Source organism: Bufo bufo, chromosome 11 (genome assembly GCF_905171765.1).
Source record: "Bufo bufo chromosome 11, aBufBuf1.1, whole genome shotgun sequence".
Taxonomy (NCBI): domain Eukaryota; kingdom Metazoa; phylum Chordata; class Amphibia; order Anura; family Bufonidae; genus Bufo; species Bufo bufo.
This window is the reverse complement of record NC_053399.1, coordinates 39,589,521-39,608,909: the sequence shown is the minus strand read 5'-3', so window position 1 is coordinate 39,608,909 and position 19,389 is coordinate 39,589,521. Positions and strand designations below refer to the sequence as shown.

Sequence of the window (19,389 nt, the reverse complement as noted above, 5' to 3'; positions counted from 1 at the left end):
CCCTTTAAAGGGTCTTGGAGCTGGAATAGAGCAGCGGCGGGCCCGCAGACACATAAGTGGGGAGTTTTATGAGGGGGGAATAGTGCAGGATCAGGCTCCACATGGTTTGCTTGCAGTCTATACCATGGAGTCAAAGGGGGTCATTTGTATGCCGGTCTTGATATCCCCCTGTGTTGCTGAAGGATGCACTTATGACCAGGCGCACAACTCCTCATAAATTTAGGACATTTTCTGGCAGTCCATGTCCCTGGATTAGAATCTGGGCCACCTCTTACAGGGAGTGCAGAATTATTAGGCAAGTTGTATTTTTGAGGATTAATTTTATTATTGAACAACAACCATGTTCTCAATGAACCCAAAAAACTCATTAATATCAAAGCTGAATATTTTTGGAAGTAGTTTTTAGTTTGTTTTTAGTTTTAGCTATTTTAGGGGGATATCTGTGTGTGCAGGTGACTATTACTGTGCATAATTATTAGGCAACTTAACAAAAAACAAATATATACCCATTTCAATTATTTATTTTTACCAGTGAAACCAATATAACATCTCAACATTCACAAATATACATTTCTGACATTAAAAAACAAAACAAAAACAAATCAGTGACCAATATAGCCACCTTTCTTTGCAAGGACACTCAAAAGCCTGCCATCCATGGATTCTGTCAGTGTTTTGATCTGTTCACCATCAACATTGCGTGCAGCAGCAACCACAGCCTCCCAGACACTGTTCAGAGAGGTGTACTGTTTTCCCTCCTTGTAAATTTCACATTTGATGATGGACCACAGGTTCTCAATGGGGTTCAGATCAGGTGAACAAGTAGGCCATGTCATTAGATTTTCTTCTTTTATACCCTTTCTTGCCAGCCACGCTGTGGAGTACTTGGACGCGTGTGATGGAGCATTGTCCTGCATGAAAATCATGTTTTTCTTGAAGGATGCAGACTTCTTCCTGTACCACTGCTTGAAGAAGGTGACTTCCAGAAACTGGCAGTAGGACTGGGAGTTGAGCTTGACTCCATCCTCAACCCGAAAAGGCCCCACAAGCTCATCTTTGATGATACCAGCCCAAACCAGTACTCCACCTCCACCTTGCTGGCGTCTGAGTCGGACTGGAGCTCTCTGCCCTTTACCAATCCAGCCACGGGCCCATCCATCTGGCCCATCAAGACTCACTCTCATTTCGTCAGTCCATAAAACCTTCGAAAAATCAGTCTTGAGATATTTCTTGGCCCAGTCTTGACGTTTCAGCTTGTGTGTCTTGTTCAGTGGTGGTCGTCTTTCAGCCTTTCTTACCTTGGCCATGTCTCTGAGTATTGCACACCTTGTGCTTTTGGGCACTCCAGTGATGTTGCAGCTCTGAAATATGGCCAAACTGGTGGCAAGTGGCATCTTGGCAGCTGCACGCTTGACTTTTCTCAGTTCATGGGCAGTTATTTTGCGCCTTGGTTTTTCCACACGCTTCTTGCGACCCTGTTGACTATTTTGAATGAAACGCTTGATTGTTCGATGATCACGCTTCAGAAGCTTTGCAATTTTAAGAGTGCTGCATCCGTCTGCAAGATATCTCACTATTTTTGACTTTTCTGAGCCTGTCAAGTCCTTCTTTTGACCCATTTTGCCAAAGGAAAGGAAGTTGCCTAATAATTATGCACACCTAATATAGGGTGTTGATGTCATTAGACCACACCCCTTCTCATTACAGAGATGCACATCACCTAATATGCTTAATTGGTAGTAGGCTGTCGAGCCTATACAGCTTGGAGTAAGACAACATGCATAAAGAGGATGATGTGGTCAAAATACTCATTTGCCTAATAATTCTGCACGCAGTGTATATGGTGTAGATTTCAGTTATCATTCACTCCAGAAAACTGGCATAAAGGATAAGGGTTCGTCTGCACGGAGATTTTGGGCGCACTGCCATAAGAATGAATGGGGTTGCAGCGTGACTTGCATGTTTGCTGCGACATGCAAATTGCAAAAAAAGGCCCCGACCACCCCCTCTTTCTGGAAAGTAACAAGGGCAGTGTAGAAATGCCATTTCCGTCTAGATTTAGGCTGAATGGCTTTTAAAGTCGCAGACCCAGGGTTTGTGAATTTTTTCTGCCGGGAAAGTGGCGCAGGATTGGTGATAGATCTCCCCATAGTGGCTGCAACCCCTGTGCGGTAAAATGAGACAACGTTGACAATGTGTTAATGAAAAATCTCCCATAATTTAGTGTTTAAAACCCCTAAAGGCCATTACATTTTTAATCAAGGCATTATCAAAGTTGCTTAATTTAAAAAAAATTTTTTTTAGCTTTAGGTATATTGGCTCAATAAAAATGGTTTCGAAGGCGGCCATAGCCAGACAGTTGTTACATTCCTTTTGCATTCATAAAATACCCTTGTATGGAGACGCTGCTGAGGGATTTGCATTCTGTTTTATATTTCGGGATGGCTTAGAGCTCAGTAGACAGATCGTCTAGCCGTTTCTTGAGGATGCTTATATCTCAAACATCCTACTGTCATCCCACTTATTGCAGTATGACCAGCGCCACGGTGGCGAAAAGCGGTACTGCAGGTAACAGAAATAGCATTTTAGGAAAGCATTCCCTTGAAACAGTAAACCACTGGAAAGATTAGCAAGGCCTGTTCTGTGCTAATATTTATTGCAAATGGCAGCAGCGTCCGTGGACCAGTTAGACTTTCTGCATTGTAACAAGGTCCATGATAGCCTTCTGTACAGACAGGATTAACACATCCTCGACTTGTTCTTCCTGTTTGGTCTGTGAAGGTTGATGATTTGAATGACAGTTCCATAAGTTAAAGTGGAAAATCACTGAGGGATCTCTGCTTTGATCTATGGCCCGGTCTTGGACATTGATGGACTGCAGATTTGTCATTCGGCCAAAAACTTTTCAATTGCAACCCCCAACGGCCAAAAACATCCAACACTGCAGATCCACTTTTCTCCAGATATCTGCCTCGGTCACATTCCCCGATGTCACAAAGAGGTCCTGATATTCAGCAGAAAACGGCCTGAGGCTGGACTCGCACACAGCAGTGGATGCAACAGTCCTTCCTTTGTGTTTCCTTCCTTTTGGATCCAATATTGGTTTTGGCTCAAAAAACTGGAAAGGAAAATGACATAAAAACTGCATATGTGATTCCGACCTAAATCTACAGGCCAAAATCTCTATTATATGGCCAGTTTAACCGGTATCCCTTTAAGGGTATGTTCTCATGGGTATCCCTTCAAGGGTATCAGAAACTGCATCCCATTGCTTCCAGCGGTATATTTTTTTTGTTGTGCAGATTTGAAATCTGTCTACTTGACGCAGAATCAAAAAAATACGTGAAGAAACCACCCACAGGGGAACCACAGAAGGGTTAGCCCCACTGAATGGGGCTGCTGCATGGCGTGACAAACTGAACATCCACCTCCGTTTTCTGCCATGGATTCCACAGCAAAAAAATAATACATTTTTTTCTAGCATGTATTTTCAGTCTTGTGAACATACCCGCTAGGACATGCCCCCATTGCGGGTCCCACCGCATGCGCAGCCGGCCTCCAATCATTTGTGTGGGGCCGCCGAAAATAGCCGAGCGCTGGCTTGGCTATTTCTGTCCGCTTAATAGAAATGAATGGGCAAGCGTGTTTCTCTCCCATTCACTACTAAAGGGAGAGCGCTTGGTGGGGAAACCAGGGGTCCTCTGGCCACCACATTCCCTGCTCCAGGTGTAGGAGCAGGTGGGAGGTGGGACCCGCACTTATCAGAGAATGGGGGCATATTGCTAGGCATCTCAGATGGGAATACCCCTTTAAAGGGGTTGTCTCATCATAGAGAATGGGGGCATATCTCTAGGATATGCCCCCATTGTCTTATAGGTCCCGCACCTATATAGAGAATGGAGCCCCGCATGGTGGTGGCTGGAGGACTCTGGTCCGGCCACCACCAAGCCATAGAAGTGAATAGGAGTGTACCGAACATGAGCGGCCCCCGCTCCCATTAATTTCTATGGGGCCGACGGAAATAGCCAAGCCAGCGCTCGTCTATTTTCGCTGGCCCTATAGAAAATGAATGGAGGGCGGCTGCGCATGCGCAGCGCGCCCTCCTTCACTTGCGGGGCTCCGTTCTCGATATAGGTGCGGGTACCAGCGGTGGGACCCGCACCTATAAGGCAATCGGGTCATAACCTAGCGGTATGCCCCCACTGTCCATGATGAGACAACCCCTTTAAGGCCCACATTTTTAGTCCAGACCCATTCATTTCAATGCCTGTTCTGCAGTCCTGCAAAAAAGATAAGACATGTCCTATTGTCCGTTTTGCAGGGGATGCAACATGAATGTCACACAGACGTCATCTGTATTTTTTGCAGATCTGCATTTTGCGGACCGCAAAATACATACGGTCGTGTGAATGCACTTTAATTATGGGTTTTTGGAGGTTTCGTCCATGGACCCCATTGTCTTGTCATGCTCCAAAACATACTGAAGGTTATTAACATGAAACGAATGCGTGTCTAAGTTAGGCCTCATGCACAGAAGCGCGTCTTGCATCCGCATTCCGATCCGCCTTTTTTTGCTGATTGCACACAGACCCACCCGTACCTCCATTCTGCAAATTATAGAACATGTCCTATTGTCCGTATTGTGGATGAGAATAGTCACTTCTAGCGACGGAGAAAACTGCGGAGGGCACACAGAAGGTATCCAAATTTTTCGGATCTGGGGTATGTGGACCCCAATATATGGACATGGTCACGCGAGTCCCTCTAAGGACAGGCCCCGTTGCCAGCATGCATATACATGGACTCCATAATCAGATATTAGATATGCATTTATTATTTCTTTATTTTGGCTCCGAGCTGTTCTCTTATAATCCTTAAGTAATTGCATCGCTCCTTAAAAGTGATGAGCGCAATAAAAGATGCCCATTGTGTGCATGATACCGCCATTCCTCATTTCCAGCGCCGAACATCCTAATAGGAAGGAGACAATAAAGTAATGCTATATTATAGGTAATTATGCAGATCCCACCGCAGTTAAACCCGTCAGCTCCATAGAGAAATAATTACAAGTGCGCTACAGTAAGTGGTTGGCAGCGCGCGTTGCTATGGAAACGGAAGTCTGGATCCCTGCTGGTTGCTTTATGTTCACAAATAGAATCCACTGCTGGTGGAGGAGGAGGAGGATGAGGGGGGTCGCTCAGTGTTAAATTGGAAATGCATTATTCATTTAATATAACATGTTTTCGGAGGTTATGTTTATGGACACGCACTGTTGTACCTCCAGGCATTAGAAAGGTCAGGGGTCGCAGTCTGGGAAGATTGAGTACGTTCATTCTTTCTTACCATCTGGGTTCAGGTCCATAGTTTTTTATTATTTTTTTTTCTACGCCTGGCGTGCAGATCGGCAGCTCACAAAGCTAAATTACAGATTTTTTTTTTTTTAAATTAAATTACAAGAATTGAAGGTGGCGGTTGTTTTCTGTTTGTATTGTATTTTAGGTTGTTTTATTTCATGTAGTAACAGCGCGCGTCCTGCCCGTAAAAGGCAAATGTGCATTCTATTTTAAAGCTTCACGCCCAAAATTGAAGCCGTTATTGGAAAGGGGAAGGGGGCACGTGGACAGAAAAAATGTCTTATCCTTTTCTATGGGGTTCACTTAACTATGAAACACAAATTCCGAAGAACCTATACAGGGGTCCACATACATTAACACACTCCGTCAATCAGGGCGAAGATCTGCCTGCGTCTGTCACAGCCGATACCCCTGCATATCTTCGCAGAGCTTTGGTGCACAATCTCTCGCGTCCCTATAAAATGTGTGAAGCTGTGATTTTCTTTAATTGCAGCTGCTGAGGAAGCGGCACATCGGAAACGACATTGTGACAATAGTGTTTCAGGAGCCCGGAGCCCAGCCGTTCAGTCCCAAGAACATCCGCTCTCATTTTCAGCATGTCTTTGTGGTCGTAAGAGCTCACAATCCGTGCACGGACTCGGTCTGTTACAGGTATGATTGCCCAGCGCATGGGGCGCTTTATAGAGCAGTAACTGGTGAGGGGGGCTTCACGGCCTGCTCCACAGTTGAGAAAGCGTAGGACGTATGGCAGATGCGTATTCTATACTTGACTGTCTGATTTCCATAGTAGAAATGGGCAGTCTATGCTCTTCGCCTCCTGCTATATTAGATTGCACAATTGGCTTTTTGATTTGCGATCTAAAGATGTCCAAATATTATGTGCAAAATATATATATTTTTTTTTTTACTGACACAAGATCAATAAATTCTCCGACAATCTGCAGTGATTTGCTCTATCGCTTTAACATGTGTTGTCGTTGGATTATGTTTGATTTACTGTTTAGGCAGATTTACGGCGCAAGTCACTATTCCACATTGTGCGCTGGATTGAAAATGTATATTTAAAATGTTATTGTTGAGATAACTTATTTATTACACATTTTTATGTGATGTATAAACCTGTTAATTAATGGCACTAATCCTGTGATTAGGCCTTTTCTTTGGTGTGAGCTCCACATACATTATCTCAGCTGTGTGCATTTATTTTGGTCACATTGTTTTGTCTCATTTAGCATGCAAAATATATTTATCATATAATTTTGTAAGGCTATGTTTATAACGTGTTTTTTCATCCATTTGGAACGCCCTATTTATTTATTTTTTTTCCCTAATCATTAAAAAGCATTATTTTATTTTATTTTTTTTAGAAGGGGTCATGTACAAAAAGCAGTGCAATGTGTAGGCAACAGGCTGTAGAGCTGGGGGGACTAAGCAAACTGTTATATAGTTTGGGGGGAAATATTTAGCATAACAATTAACTGTAATTTGACTGCTCTTGATATGCTTAAGAGTCCAGTAGGCGGATCTAATCTGTAAATGACAGCCTTCTCTCTATGCATACAGAATACAGATAGTTTGCAATCACCAAGTTGGACTGCCCACTGGACTCCTCAGCATAGAAAGAGAAAAAGTGTAAAACACAAAAGATTTAGCCATAGTCTTAACCCACAATCTGCTCACAGTCACAACTAAATGCAGTACTATCTGCAGGCAGCGTGTTATAGAGCAGGAGGAGCTGAGCAGATTGATGTATAGGTTTGTGGAAAATGATTCAGCAAAATCTGTAATTTTATAAATGTTAGTTTCTGAGTGTTCTGAGTTCAGTTGTACATGGGGGAAGTGTTATCAGTAACTGATAGCGGATATCTCTGTATACATACATGCACAGAGAATGTTATCAATCACTGATAACACCTACCGGTGTACAGTTATCAGTGACTGACAGCTATCTTTGTATACACACTTAGGGCTCGTTCACATTACCATATGGCTTTTTCAGTGTTTTGCGGGCCGTTTTTAATGGATCTGCTTTTTATTTCAGTAGTATTTCCGGTTCTGTTCCATTCCGTTTTTCCGTATGGCATATACAGTAATTACATAGAAAAATTTGGGCTGGGCATAACATTTTCAAAAGATGGTTCCGCAAAAACGGAACGGATACGGAAGACATACGGAGTACATTCCGTATTTTTTGCGGACCCATTGACTTGAATGGCGCCACGGAACGTGATTTGTGGGCAATTATAGGACATGGTCTATCTTTGAATGGAACGGAAATACGGGAACGGAATGCATACGGAGTTCATTCCGTTTTTTTTGCAGAACCATTGAAATGAATGGTTCCGTATATGGACCATATGCGGAACTGAAAAAAAAAACATCCCGTATACGGAACGCAAAAAACGTTCATGTGAACGAGCCCTTATACAGAGAATGCTATCAATGACTGATAACACCTCCCCTTTGTACTACTATCAGTGACCGACAGCTATCTCTGTATACACACTGATAGCATTCTCTGTGTAAGTGTGTATACAGAGAACTGTCAGTCACTGATATCTGTACACAGGGGGGGGGGGGTTTATCAGTGATTGATAGCATTCTCTGTGTAAATCACTGATAACACCACCCCTGTGTACAGATATCAGTGACTGACAGTTATCTCTGTATGTACACTTACACAGAGAATGCTATCAATCACTGATAACACCTCCCTACGTACAACTATCAGTGGCTGACAGCTATCTATGTATACACACTTACACAGAGAATGCTATCAATCACTGATACCACCTCCCTATGTACAACTATCAGTGGCTGACAGCTATCTCTGTATACACACTTACATAGAGAATACTATCAATCACTGATAACACCTCCCTATGTACAACTATCAGTGACTGACAGTTATCTCTGTATACACACTTACACAGAGAATGCTATCAATCACTGATAACACCTCCACATGTACAGCTATCAGTGACTGGCAGCTATCTCTGTATACACACTTACACAGAGAATGCTATCAATCACTGATAATAGCTAAACGGACATTCTTGAGCTCTAAAAGAGCAGAGATTTAAATGTATAAAATTGCAAAGTATAAAAAATTGTATTGAATTTTTTCTCATAATACTTTATATCGGTCTTCTCAGCTCCTCCTGCTCTATAACATGCTGCCTGCAAATTGCAAAGGATTTCTTGGTGACAGGTTTACTTTAGGAGGTTCTTAACCAAAATGTTTACTATCCATAAATTCTGATTCCTAATGCAGGTTGATATGGAGATTATCAAGGATTGACTACTGCCAAGCTGCTTGTCCGCTGTTGCCACAGATCTAATTAAGCTTTTAGAGTCATGTCTGACCAGTAGTCAGTGTTTTGTTGTCAGGCAGCACATCCCTAGCAACCAGTCTGCCCCCAATTTCTTAGATCTTTATCTTAAGACAGAACTGCTATTGAACAGAATAAAGCCTTGTCCATATGTCCTATTAGGACCTCAGATAAGTGTCTTTATCTCTTATAATGAGATACACCATAAAGTCCACAAAGTCCGTTGTACATGGTTCAGAAGAAGATTTGATTATTTTAACGTTCATAGGCAATCTGAACTTCTCATGACTTATGGCAGTACATTTGACTTGTCCTGCATTTGACTTTATGTACAACCAGTGTTCTAGCTTTGTTTCCAGTTTTGCTAATGGGACCGCATTTTCCATGATGGTCTATATAAGTCATAATAATAAATACCTTTTGTGTAATTGTAAGTAGCCAACAATTTAATCAGACGAGGGTTCATATTCTGCATGTTTTTGTATTGCAGTGTTGCTGTCACACGATCAAGGGATGTTCCTGCTTTTGGTCCGCCAATCCCAAAAAGTTTCACCTTCCCTAAATCCACAGTGTTCAGGGACTTCCTCTTAGCTAAAGTAATTAATGCAGAGAATGCCGCTCACAAGTCTGAGAAGTTTCGAGCTATGGCTACTAGAACCCACCAAGAGTACCTGAAAGACTTGGCAGAAAAAAATGTCACCAACACCTCCATTGATTCATCTGGAAAGTTTCCATTCATCTCACTGGCCTCAAAGAAGAAAGAAAAGCTAAAGCCATATCCATGGGCTGAACTGTACAGCACGGGGGCAATCGTCTGGGCTGTCCAAGTTGAAGACTTTAGCAATGCTTTGGAGATTGATTGTCTCCTGTGCATCTCAAATGAAATACTGACTCTACTTGACCAGGAAACAAAAAACGTGATATTAAACTGCTCAAGTCGAGATGTTATAGGATGGACATCTAACAATACCACTGTTAAAATTTTCTACGAGCGAGGAGAATGTGTGTTTATCAGAAGCTATAACAATGATGAGATAAAGGAAATTGTCAAGAGGCTGGAAGTAAGATCTAACTCCGTAAAGTATTGCTGAAGTCAAATGTCTCTTAATGTCAGATAATGTCACCACGACACTATTAACAGTAATTGACCAATGTTCTTGAAGCATCAGAGATTTTGAGCTAGTCATTACATGAAGTACTATTAATAGAGGTACTTTATAGGTTATTACGACATGTAGACTGGTTCATGTTCATTGAGTAGACAAGTTCATTGGATAAGGTCAATCTCTTGCACATCTTTTTTTGGTCTTTATCTATGCGCTGTGCCTTTTTGTATCCTCTCTGTTTTTGTGCTTTCTTTATATTTTCAAATTATTTTTTTCGAGGCTTGCTTATTTTTTTAACTATTTTTAATCCATTTCAGATTGTCACGAAAGGATGCGAGTCAGTGGAAATGACACTGAGAAGAAATGGTTTGGGGCAGCTCGGCTTTCATGTCAATTACGAAGGGATAGTTGCTGAAGTAGAGCCCTATGGCTATGCTTGGCAGGCCGGCTTAAGACAAGGAAGCCGTCTGGTTGAAATCTGTAAAGTTGCCGTAGCCACATTAAGTCATGAGCAGATGATTGACCTTCTGAGAACATCAGTGACTGTGAAAGTGGTCATTATCCCTCCACACGATGATGGCATTCCACGCAGGTATTATTTGTGACTATTGTCTACTTAGACCAAAATGTGTGCTTCAGGACAATTTGCAATGTATTAGTTTACTATGTGAAATCAACATTATGAGGCCTCATGCAGACGGGCATATTTCCTGTCTCTGTGCTATCCATGTGGCCGGGCACAGAACACACATCCATAGGACAATTCTCACCACCCTTTTTTGACTTGGACCTAGGTCCATGAGGAGAAACTAGGGGCATGCACTATGTTGGTCCCAGAAAGCACAGATCTGGAAACCATTGGAGGCCATTGTCTGTAGCAGTGCCAGGTTTGTGTGTTACACTGACATACAGACTTCTCTTTGTATTTTTAATACAGCCGACCAAATCCGGCTTAAGGTATATTATACTACAGTATATGATCACAAGCTACAAAAACATGATCAGTCTATATTCACATTAAGTTATGTTCCGCTACTGGGCTTTTCATCAGGTGTATACGTTTGAGTACTCACAAAGGGGGGGTTCAAATGTACACCAGAATGGTTAAGTTGACTTGAATGAGGCAGATGGAGTCCAAAGGGTTCATCTTTGGTCTAAATATGACCTGTTTCCCGTTTGTTTCAGGCTTGAAGTCAAATGGGGTCTAAAGATAAACCCTTTGGATTCTGTCTGTTTCATTCAAATCAATGTACTTACCGTGGTATACTTTTCATTACATATTTGGTGGTATTGAAATGATTGAAATGTATACCCGTGACAAAGTCTAGTGGTGGGGGGATAACACATTGTGAACCCAGCCTAATAACGCTGAACTGCTTACTTTTGTTTCTTACTCACATAGGTAGGGAACAGTGCAGTCCTGAATTTCACCCACACCACTGTCCCTAAATACTTATATTATCCTCCCTAAATTGCGTCCCCCAACTGGGCGACGGTCCCTTACCTGGTTAAATGTACAGGGCCTACACAAGGAGAAGTAGTCAGACCGAACTGGTCACAATCAGATGAGCAAAGCAAGGACCGAACCAGAATGCAAAAGCGGAACCAAATACAAGCCAGAGTCCAAACCAAAGAGTAAGGTCAGAACCAAAATAAGAGATAAACACAGAGTCTAACACCACACAGAGTCAGCACCAGGAGATCATGTCAGTGGTAAAATCGGAAGCCAGGAGTGAAGTCAGAGACAATCCAAAGACCATGCTAGTGAAGCTAAGAAGACCAGTCACAGGTGACTGTGGCCAGCAGTCACCTGTTTAAATAGCGCGCTGTCAGGAAGCAGGGGATGCCAGTTACCAGCCTAATTGGCCCAGCATTACTGCTATCTGCCTTGACATTAGCATGTACGGTACGCCGGCGCCGAGCCTGATTGGCCGGCCAACCCTGCTGTCAACAGGGCTGGTTGCAATGAAGCAGTGCCGCCGCAGAGAAGATACTCGCTTGTGGGAGCGAGGACAGGTAAGTACATGGCAGTCAGCGATCTCTATATACAGTACACCTCCAATCACACAACGTTTCGTAGTAGGCAAAGTTCCAGAAGATCATGGCCCACAGACTAGCATTATTAGATTTGACTTGAAATAAAACCCTCCTATCTGCCGTCTGAGACGGTACTGTGCATGGGGAAGAAAATATCCTGTGCAACATTTTTTTAAAAAACTAGATGGAAAGAAGTGGAGCAGTTGCCCCTAGCAATCAACTTGCAGTAGAAAGATGAAAGTTAAAGCCGAAATATGGTTGGTTGCTATGGGCAAAGTCTCCATTTTTATCTGTACTGGTTAGCATGAATCAGTCCCATTATGTGTGTTGATGGCATGTGTGAGTTATTGGTTTCAGGTCCGCACTATGATATGTTTCTCATTAAGGCACCGTGTCAAGCGAGCAGACCGGTATTTACGGGGAGATCCGGATCTTCGTTTTCTATATTGCTTCTTTAATGTAGAACTTAATTTCAATTTTGTGGACATTCACAGCACTTGTTTAATATTTAACGTGCCTCTTGGTTTGGGGGCTCGCTAGCGGGCTGGCTGCAGGAATAATCTTATATCTAGGTTATTGCGCGGCCGCCGAGGACTTTATTTCTGAATTTGCAGAACTCTGAAATGATTCTCCGAGGTGTCGTTTGTGCAGAAGAAAACACCAGCTCGGTGCTTTAATGGAAGGAGTAATATTCCTTTGAGCGGAGAATCGGCCGCTAGACATTTTAACAAACTGCCCTTATTACCCAGCAGCATCACGGGGGGAGGGGCGGTTCTGCAGTATCTAGGGTGCTGAGGTATTAATTTATTTATTTAGTAAGTGGTAATAGAACATGAAGTGATTTGTAATTAGTATTCTGCGTCTTCGGGGGCTTTCTGCAGCAATTTCAGGTAGACCCGAGGGGGAATAATTAGTTGTTAAGACTTGTGCATCTCTTCATTCAATGTACAAACCCTACAATTCTGTTGCTTAAATGTCCCAAATCCCTGAAAAATTATTTTTCTAATATACTTTATTAATGGATTTTGCATTTTAATAGTCAAGCAGGGATGAGCGCTGTCCACTACAACGTTGGCGATGCTCTGTAGCTCCAGCGCCAACTTCTGACAACGGCGATACACCAAACAGCTGATAGGCGGCGCGGTGCCGGATTCCCGCTGATCAGCTAGTGACGGCCTAGTTGATACAATTTTTTTTTTTTTGGGGGGGAGGGGGGGAATAGGGGACATTAACATTTTCAAAAATTTTATGAAAAATGGCTCGTCATCATCTGCAACCTATTCCTCACCTGGCATGCATCATGTTACACTGCACACTGGAATTGGGGTGGTTTTGTAGATCTGTGTTAATTACTTAGGTTGAGCCATTCAACCCACAGTGCATTCTCATTGTAATGTCAAGCTTCATAAAACATACCGTATTTTTCGCCCTATAAGACGCATCGGCCCATAAGACGCACCTAGGTTTTTGAGGCGGAAAATAGGAAAAAAAATATTTTGAACCAAAAGGTGTGCTTTTGGTGGGCTTTGAACTAATTGTAGCCTGTGAATGACACTATTATGGGGGATCTGTGGATGACGCACTGTTATGGGGGGTCTGTGGATGATGCACTGTTATGGGGGGTTTGTGGATGACGCACTGTTATGGGGGGTCTGTGGATGATGCACTGGTATGGGGGGTCTGTGAATGGCACTGTTATGGGGGTCTGTGGTTGACACTGTTATGGGGATCTGTGGATGGCACTGTTATGGGGGATCTGTGGATGGCACTGTTATGGGGGATCTGTGGATGGCACTGTTATGGGGGATCTGTGGATGACACTGTTATGGGGGATCTGTGGATGGCACTGTTATGGGGGATCTGTGGATGGCACTGTTATGGGGGTCTGTGGATGGCACTGTTATGGGGGTCTGTGGCTGACACTATTATGGGGGATCTGTGTTAATTACTTAGGTTGAGCCATTCAACCCACAGTGCATTCTAATTGTAATGTCAAGCTCCATAATACATACTTTTGGGTGCTTCTCATTTGCCAGGAGAGCTGACTGAACACACTTCTCGGGGGTCTCTGTGCTGTGATTCTCAGCCCCTGTCCTGTTTGGTGGCCACTGAATGGCTGTTAGAAATGTATAATAACCTAATAACTCCTAATGTCCCATCTAACTACCATGGACACTTCTCTTTCAGAAGTTGCTCGGAAACATACCGCTTGCCGACTGTAGAGTATAAAGTGACCGAGGGCATCCCATACGAGCTGAAGTTTCCTTTCCGAAACAACAACAAATGGCAAAGAAACGCAGCCAAAGGAGAGGTCGCCCAACTGCGGCAAATCCCTTCTCAGCTTCAGAGTCCAGTCTCGTCCAGAGTATCTTCTGTTAAAGGAGATGGGAAGATGCAGACGCCAGAACGTTCCGCCAACATTCCACGGAGTATTTCCAGTGACGGTCGTCCGCTGGAAAACAAGAGGTAAGGTGGAAGTTGCACGCAGTGGAATAAAGTGGGTTTATAGGCTGGCATGTGAAAACTGGGGAAACCATCTCCATTAATAAGTTACATAACACCCCCCCCCCCCCCCCCCTGTGAAACCTCGCTTCGAGGGGTTGCCCAGGAGTTTAAAAGATGACCCCAACAGCAGGAAATATGATAACATCAATGAATACTTGCAGACACTCCAGCGGTTCTTGACGACTTTGTTAGATCCATATAACTGCTGCAGCCAATCACCGGCCTCTGTGGTGGAGGATTTAACAGGTGAGTACTGGTTATTATTTTTTTTTAGTTTATCACATTTCCTGCTGCTAGACACATTTTTGAAATTCCAAGACAACCTATCAGAAGTATATTACATCGGCAATAGTTCCGTCACAGGCCTGACCCACCCTCCCCATAACTTAGCATGCTGCACCATGTATGAGATTTGTACTACTTTTTCATTTTGGATCAACTTCCATTTAACTCCCCTTACTAACATGATGCTAACAGTCAGGGGAAGCAGGGAAGACATCTACTCTGTCCAATAAACCTATCTTATCTGGTTTGAATAAGGCTGTCTCCGGCGTCAGAGATATACGTCTCTGTTTCATCGGTCGCGATCGGACGATCCCAGCAGTGCCGTAGTTCTCCTAGCAATCTCTCTACCTCCAGTGATACCGGCTCCAGTGGAGGCTCCACTCACAGGCAGAAATCCATGCCCGAAGGGTATGTCACTCCTCCTTGTTTTCCTTGTCAACGTCCATCTCTTTTAGCTTTTGGATTTAATGATAAATTATAATATTGGTCTCAGTTCTTGCAGCTTTTGGAAAGTTGCCCAGGGGAACGTTTCCCATCACTTTCCCAGGAAGGTGGTTTCTTATATAGCTGGGCTCAATTATGGCTTCCAGTCTTCAACCGCTATCGTGGTGTAACTCAGTAAAACATTTTTTCTCCTCCATACTTTAGTTAAATAGGACCTGTCACCTCTCCAGACATATCTGTTGCATTTCCCAATGTCAAAACAATTCTGGAGCCGCTATTCTTATGTCTCTATGTTGGACCTTTCCCTTTGTTATTTAAGTCTAACACCAGCAGCACTGATTGGACAGAGTCAGACACACCTGCTACTGGTAACACCCAGCAGGACCTTTACTGCAGACTGCTGGCAATTTATTCGTAAACTTCTAGAAGGAATAATACAGGAACGGCACAGCACAGAGTCATAAAAATAGATGCTCCAGAATTGTTATTACATGGGCAATGCAAGGAGTTACTAAAACAGACATGTCAGGAGAGGTCCTCTTTAAGGTGTGTCCACGCTGGAATATACCTTGAAGATTGCGTAGGACCCTCAATGATGAGTTGTCAGCTGCAGGCACCTGGCGCTGCCACTTTAGCGCCACCACAGGATCTGTGTAGCCATGTGCCCCTCAGAGCATGGAGTGATTCCCATCACCCATGTTGTTTTTTAATGCCACAGCCTTTTCTTGGCAGCAGACATTTAATTACAAGTTGATCCAATATGAAAAAACCTGTAATCACAAGTGTGTCCTGCTGGTCTGATGGGATGTGTTAACTACATGTAGGCCAAGTGGAATTCTATATATATATATATATACCTGCTGTATAAGGGGTATTCCAGCACAAGGAAAAACCTTCTTCCTGGGCTGCCCATGATGAAAAAATAAAATATCTTATACATACCTCACCCATCCCTCGCCGCTGCCGTTCTGATGGTGCCACGGTCCTGCTGTTCTCCCGATGAATACCGCTTAGCCAATCACTGGCTGCAGCAGTGACCCACCTCAGCCAATGGCAACCCCAGCCGTTTCCTGCTGTGCCCAGACAGGAGCAGGTATTGGGCCCAGGCACTATTGGGACAGCAGCAGGTAATAGGCAAGGTAAGTATAAGTTGTATTATATTTTATTTTCTGGCACTGGAAATACCCCTTTAATTGTCGTATCATGTCCTCCGCCTTCCTAATGTCATTTGAGTTTGAATTCCATCATGTCATCATTTTCAAGGTCTTTTTTTTTTTTTTTTTAAGTGAATGGAAACCGTCTTGCTTACATCCAGTGGACGGAAACTGTCCAGATCTATTTCTTTTCACAGCAGGGTTTGCTACAATCTCATCAGTGCAGCCCACTGTGGGCTAAACAGTCTGAACTGGAGACTGATAAATGTTTCCCACACCGACACATTGCACCAAACTATCAGGAAAAAAATAACCGTGCTGATGTTTTTGGAGGATAGCCTAGACTGGGTAGACAGCAGTGACAAGCATTATCTCTGTTGAGTTTTTAGCCTCTGTGTGATAGAAAGATGCTTGTTTTGTTGGTAATTTGTCAGCGAGTGGTTGTTTTACATGGTATAAAGTGATGATATATCACATGTGATCAATGCCCTCTGGGAACCATCCGATACTGGTTTAGAGCTTCGTTCTCCGGCCACCTGATGTGCAGGAAACTGCAGCACCCCATTACAAGTGAATAGGGGCGGCTGCAGTTCATTGCACAGCCAGTTGGCCAATAATGCCTACAAGGAGAACTTAAAGGGACCTGTCCCCTCCAAAACGCCCCCCCCCCCCCCTCAAACTAGAGTAAGTGAAGTATAGTGTAAGTGATGCAGTCCAGTTATGTAATTTATATCTTCACTAGCTGAAGGACCCGGCTTTGCACGGGTATATTTAATCTATTTTGCTTAATGTTTGTGTGTGTCGTTAAAAGATATCTACAGTATCCACTATAACAGTGACCTCCACAGTGCCCCGTCTCCCTAAAATAGGACCTCCACAACAGCCGCCCCCTTAACGTTGACCTTTACAGCAGCCTGACCCTTTAACAGTGAGTTCCACAGCACCCCGCCCCCTTAACAGTGACCTCTACAGCACCCGCCCCTTCACACTGACCATAGGTTACAGTCCCCTTAACTGACCTCCACCATTCCCGGCCCCCTTAACAGAGACCTCCACAGCGACTGACCCTTTATCAGTGATTGCCACAGTACCCCGCTCCCTTAACAGTGACCTCCACTGTATCCCGCCCCTTTAACAGTGACCTCCACTGTATTCCGCCCCTTTAACAGTGACCTCCACAGAGCTCCGTTCTCTTAAAATGTGACTTCCACAACACCCCACCCCCTTAACAGTGACACCTACAGCACCCCGCCCTTTAACACTGACCTATATAGCGGACCGTCACCTTAACTGTGACCTCCACCGTTCCCTGTCCCCTTAACAGAGACATCCCCAGTGCCCACCCCTTTAACAGTGACCTCCACAGCATCCCGCCCCCTTAACAGTGACCTCCACAGCATCCCGCCCCCTTAACAGTGACCTCCACAGCTGCCCCCCCTTTATTAGTGACCTCCACAGTACTCCCATCTCTTTAACAGTGATTTCTACAACACCACACCTCCTTAACAGTGGCCTCTACAGCAATCTGCCCCTTTACATTGACCTCCATAGCGGACCATCCCCTTAACTGTGACCTCCACAGCAGCATGCCCCTAGGGTGGCCAGAGGTCCGGTTTTAGGCCGGACAGTCCGGCTTTTAGACTCCCTGTCCTCCGTCCGGTGCAGGGCCTGGACCTACACAGGGATGTCCTTTTGAACAGCTCACTCTCAGACAGCAGCACCGTGTTGTCTGAGCGTGAACTGCAGGGAGAAAGTCACCCTCCCTCCCACCCCTGCAGCTGACAGAAGTTGATTTTTAGCTTCATTTTTTCAGCCCCCTTCGGCTGTGGAGTGAGAGGGGACGTGGCTTAGTGGGACCTGGGGGCAGGGTTTTTAACTCCGTCTTTTGAGGGTGGCCTGAATGGCCACCCTACCTGCCCCCTGGACTGTGACCTCCACAGCACTTCGCTCCCTTAACAGTGTCATCCACTGCGCCCTGCCCCTTTAAAGCTGCAGCAGTGAAGGAAAAATGGCTGGGTTGTTATGGAAACCTGGTGTAAAACGGTGTGTATGTGGAGACTAGGGGCCTGCGAGCTTCTATTGGCTGATAAGGGACATGTGACCGTGTGTATGGCAGTTGGAATATGAAGAGAGAGACCTGCAGGCTTCTATTGGCTAATGTAGGTCATGTGATGTGCCATATTTGCATTTTTGGAGGGAATATCTCAGGAACGGTACGTGCTAGAGAGCTGAGATCCGGTCTAAAACCTTCCCGGACACCTGCAGTAAAATACATTGTGTGTGAGCTCAGGAGGCCTCTCAATGTATTTTACTGCTGGATGTCGGAGCACAGAGTCAGAATGAGAATGAAGATAAAAATGACATAACCCGACTCGGCGTCACTTGCACTATACTCCACTTACTCTAGTTTGGGGGGTGTTTTGGAGTTTTTAAAAAAGGGACACAACACTAAACCAACACTTCATCCTCTTCATTCTCAGTCTGGTCCCAGACGACAAACGCCCATCAATCAGAATGTCCTAATCCGTGCGATTTGCCATTACTTTAAAAGACGGGAAAAGAGCTTTTTTTTTTTTGTTTGTTTTTGTTAGTTAAAGGGGTTGTCCGGGATTGAGGACTTTTTTCCATTAGTACAAGACAGACATACATATAACACACATCCATGTCCTACCTTTTCTACCTGTTTCTGAAGCCCCGTTTTCTTATAGGAAATTCTTCACTGGAAGTGAAGTTTTCTTAGACTCTGTGACGTACCGTGTCCTTTGCAGGAGCTTCTTCTTCCGGCTGCTCATCACCGCACATACTGCCGGGTGGAAGCCAAGGCCCGGCAGTGTGTTATTGTAAACAAAAGAGCCTTTGCCCTGCGCGATTTAGCATGAACTGCTCCGATGCTCAAGTCAGGGGGGCTGCCTGGGTGAAAATGGAGGTTTGTCCGGGTTCAGCTCTGAACCCGAACAACCCCTTTAATAGAATGTATGGTCATTGTCCAATATTTCCTGGCTGGATTCATTTTTCCATCACATTATACACTGCTTGTTTCCATGGTTACGACTAGGGATCGACCGATTATCGGTTTGGCCGATATTATCGGCCGATATTCAGGATTTTGACAGTTATCGGTATCGGCATCTATTTTGCCGATATACCGATAACGTATGGGGAACACAGAACG

At 44.2% G+C, this 19,389-nt stretch overlaps 1 protein-coding gene across 6 annotated transcripts in view; it reads left to right on the top strand.

Annotated features, from left to right (window-relative positions):
- The window catches only part of SIPA1L1 (signal induced proliferation associated 1 like 1), a 246,180-nt gene that overhangs the window by 154,154 nt on the left and 72,637 nt on the right, over window positions 1-19,389 (top strand). For 4 of the 6 annotated variants that reach the window (XR_005774835.1, XM_040411980.1, XM_040411978.1 and 1 more), the window contains exons 8-12: window positions 5,848-6,005; window positions 9,177-9,747; window positions 10,110-10,384; window positions 14,017-14,295; window positions 14,875-15,027. Coding sequence is in view for 5 of the 6 variants with exons in the window: in XM_040411980.1 (XP_040267914.1) it covers window positions 5,848-6,005; window positions 9,177-9,747; window positions 10,110-10,384; window positions 14,017-14,295; window positions 14,875-15,027 (1,436 nt within the window). In the remaining variant the exon portion in view is untranslated. The remainder of the gene's footprint in view (window positions 1-5,847; window positions 6,006-9,176; window positions 9,748-10,109; window positions 10,385-14,016; window positions 14,296-14,874; window positions 15,028-19,389) is intronic. The other 2 variants (XM_040411977.1, XM_040411979.1) reach the window with 2 other exon arrangements.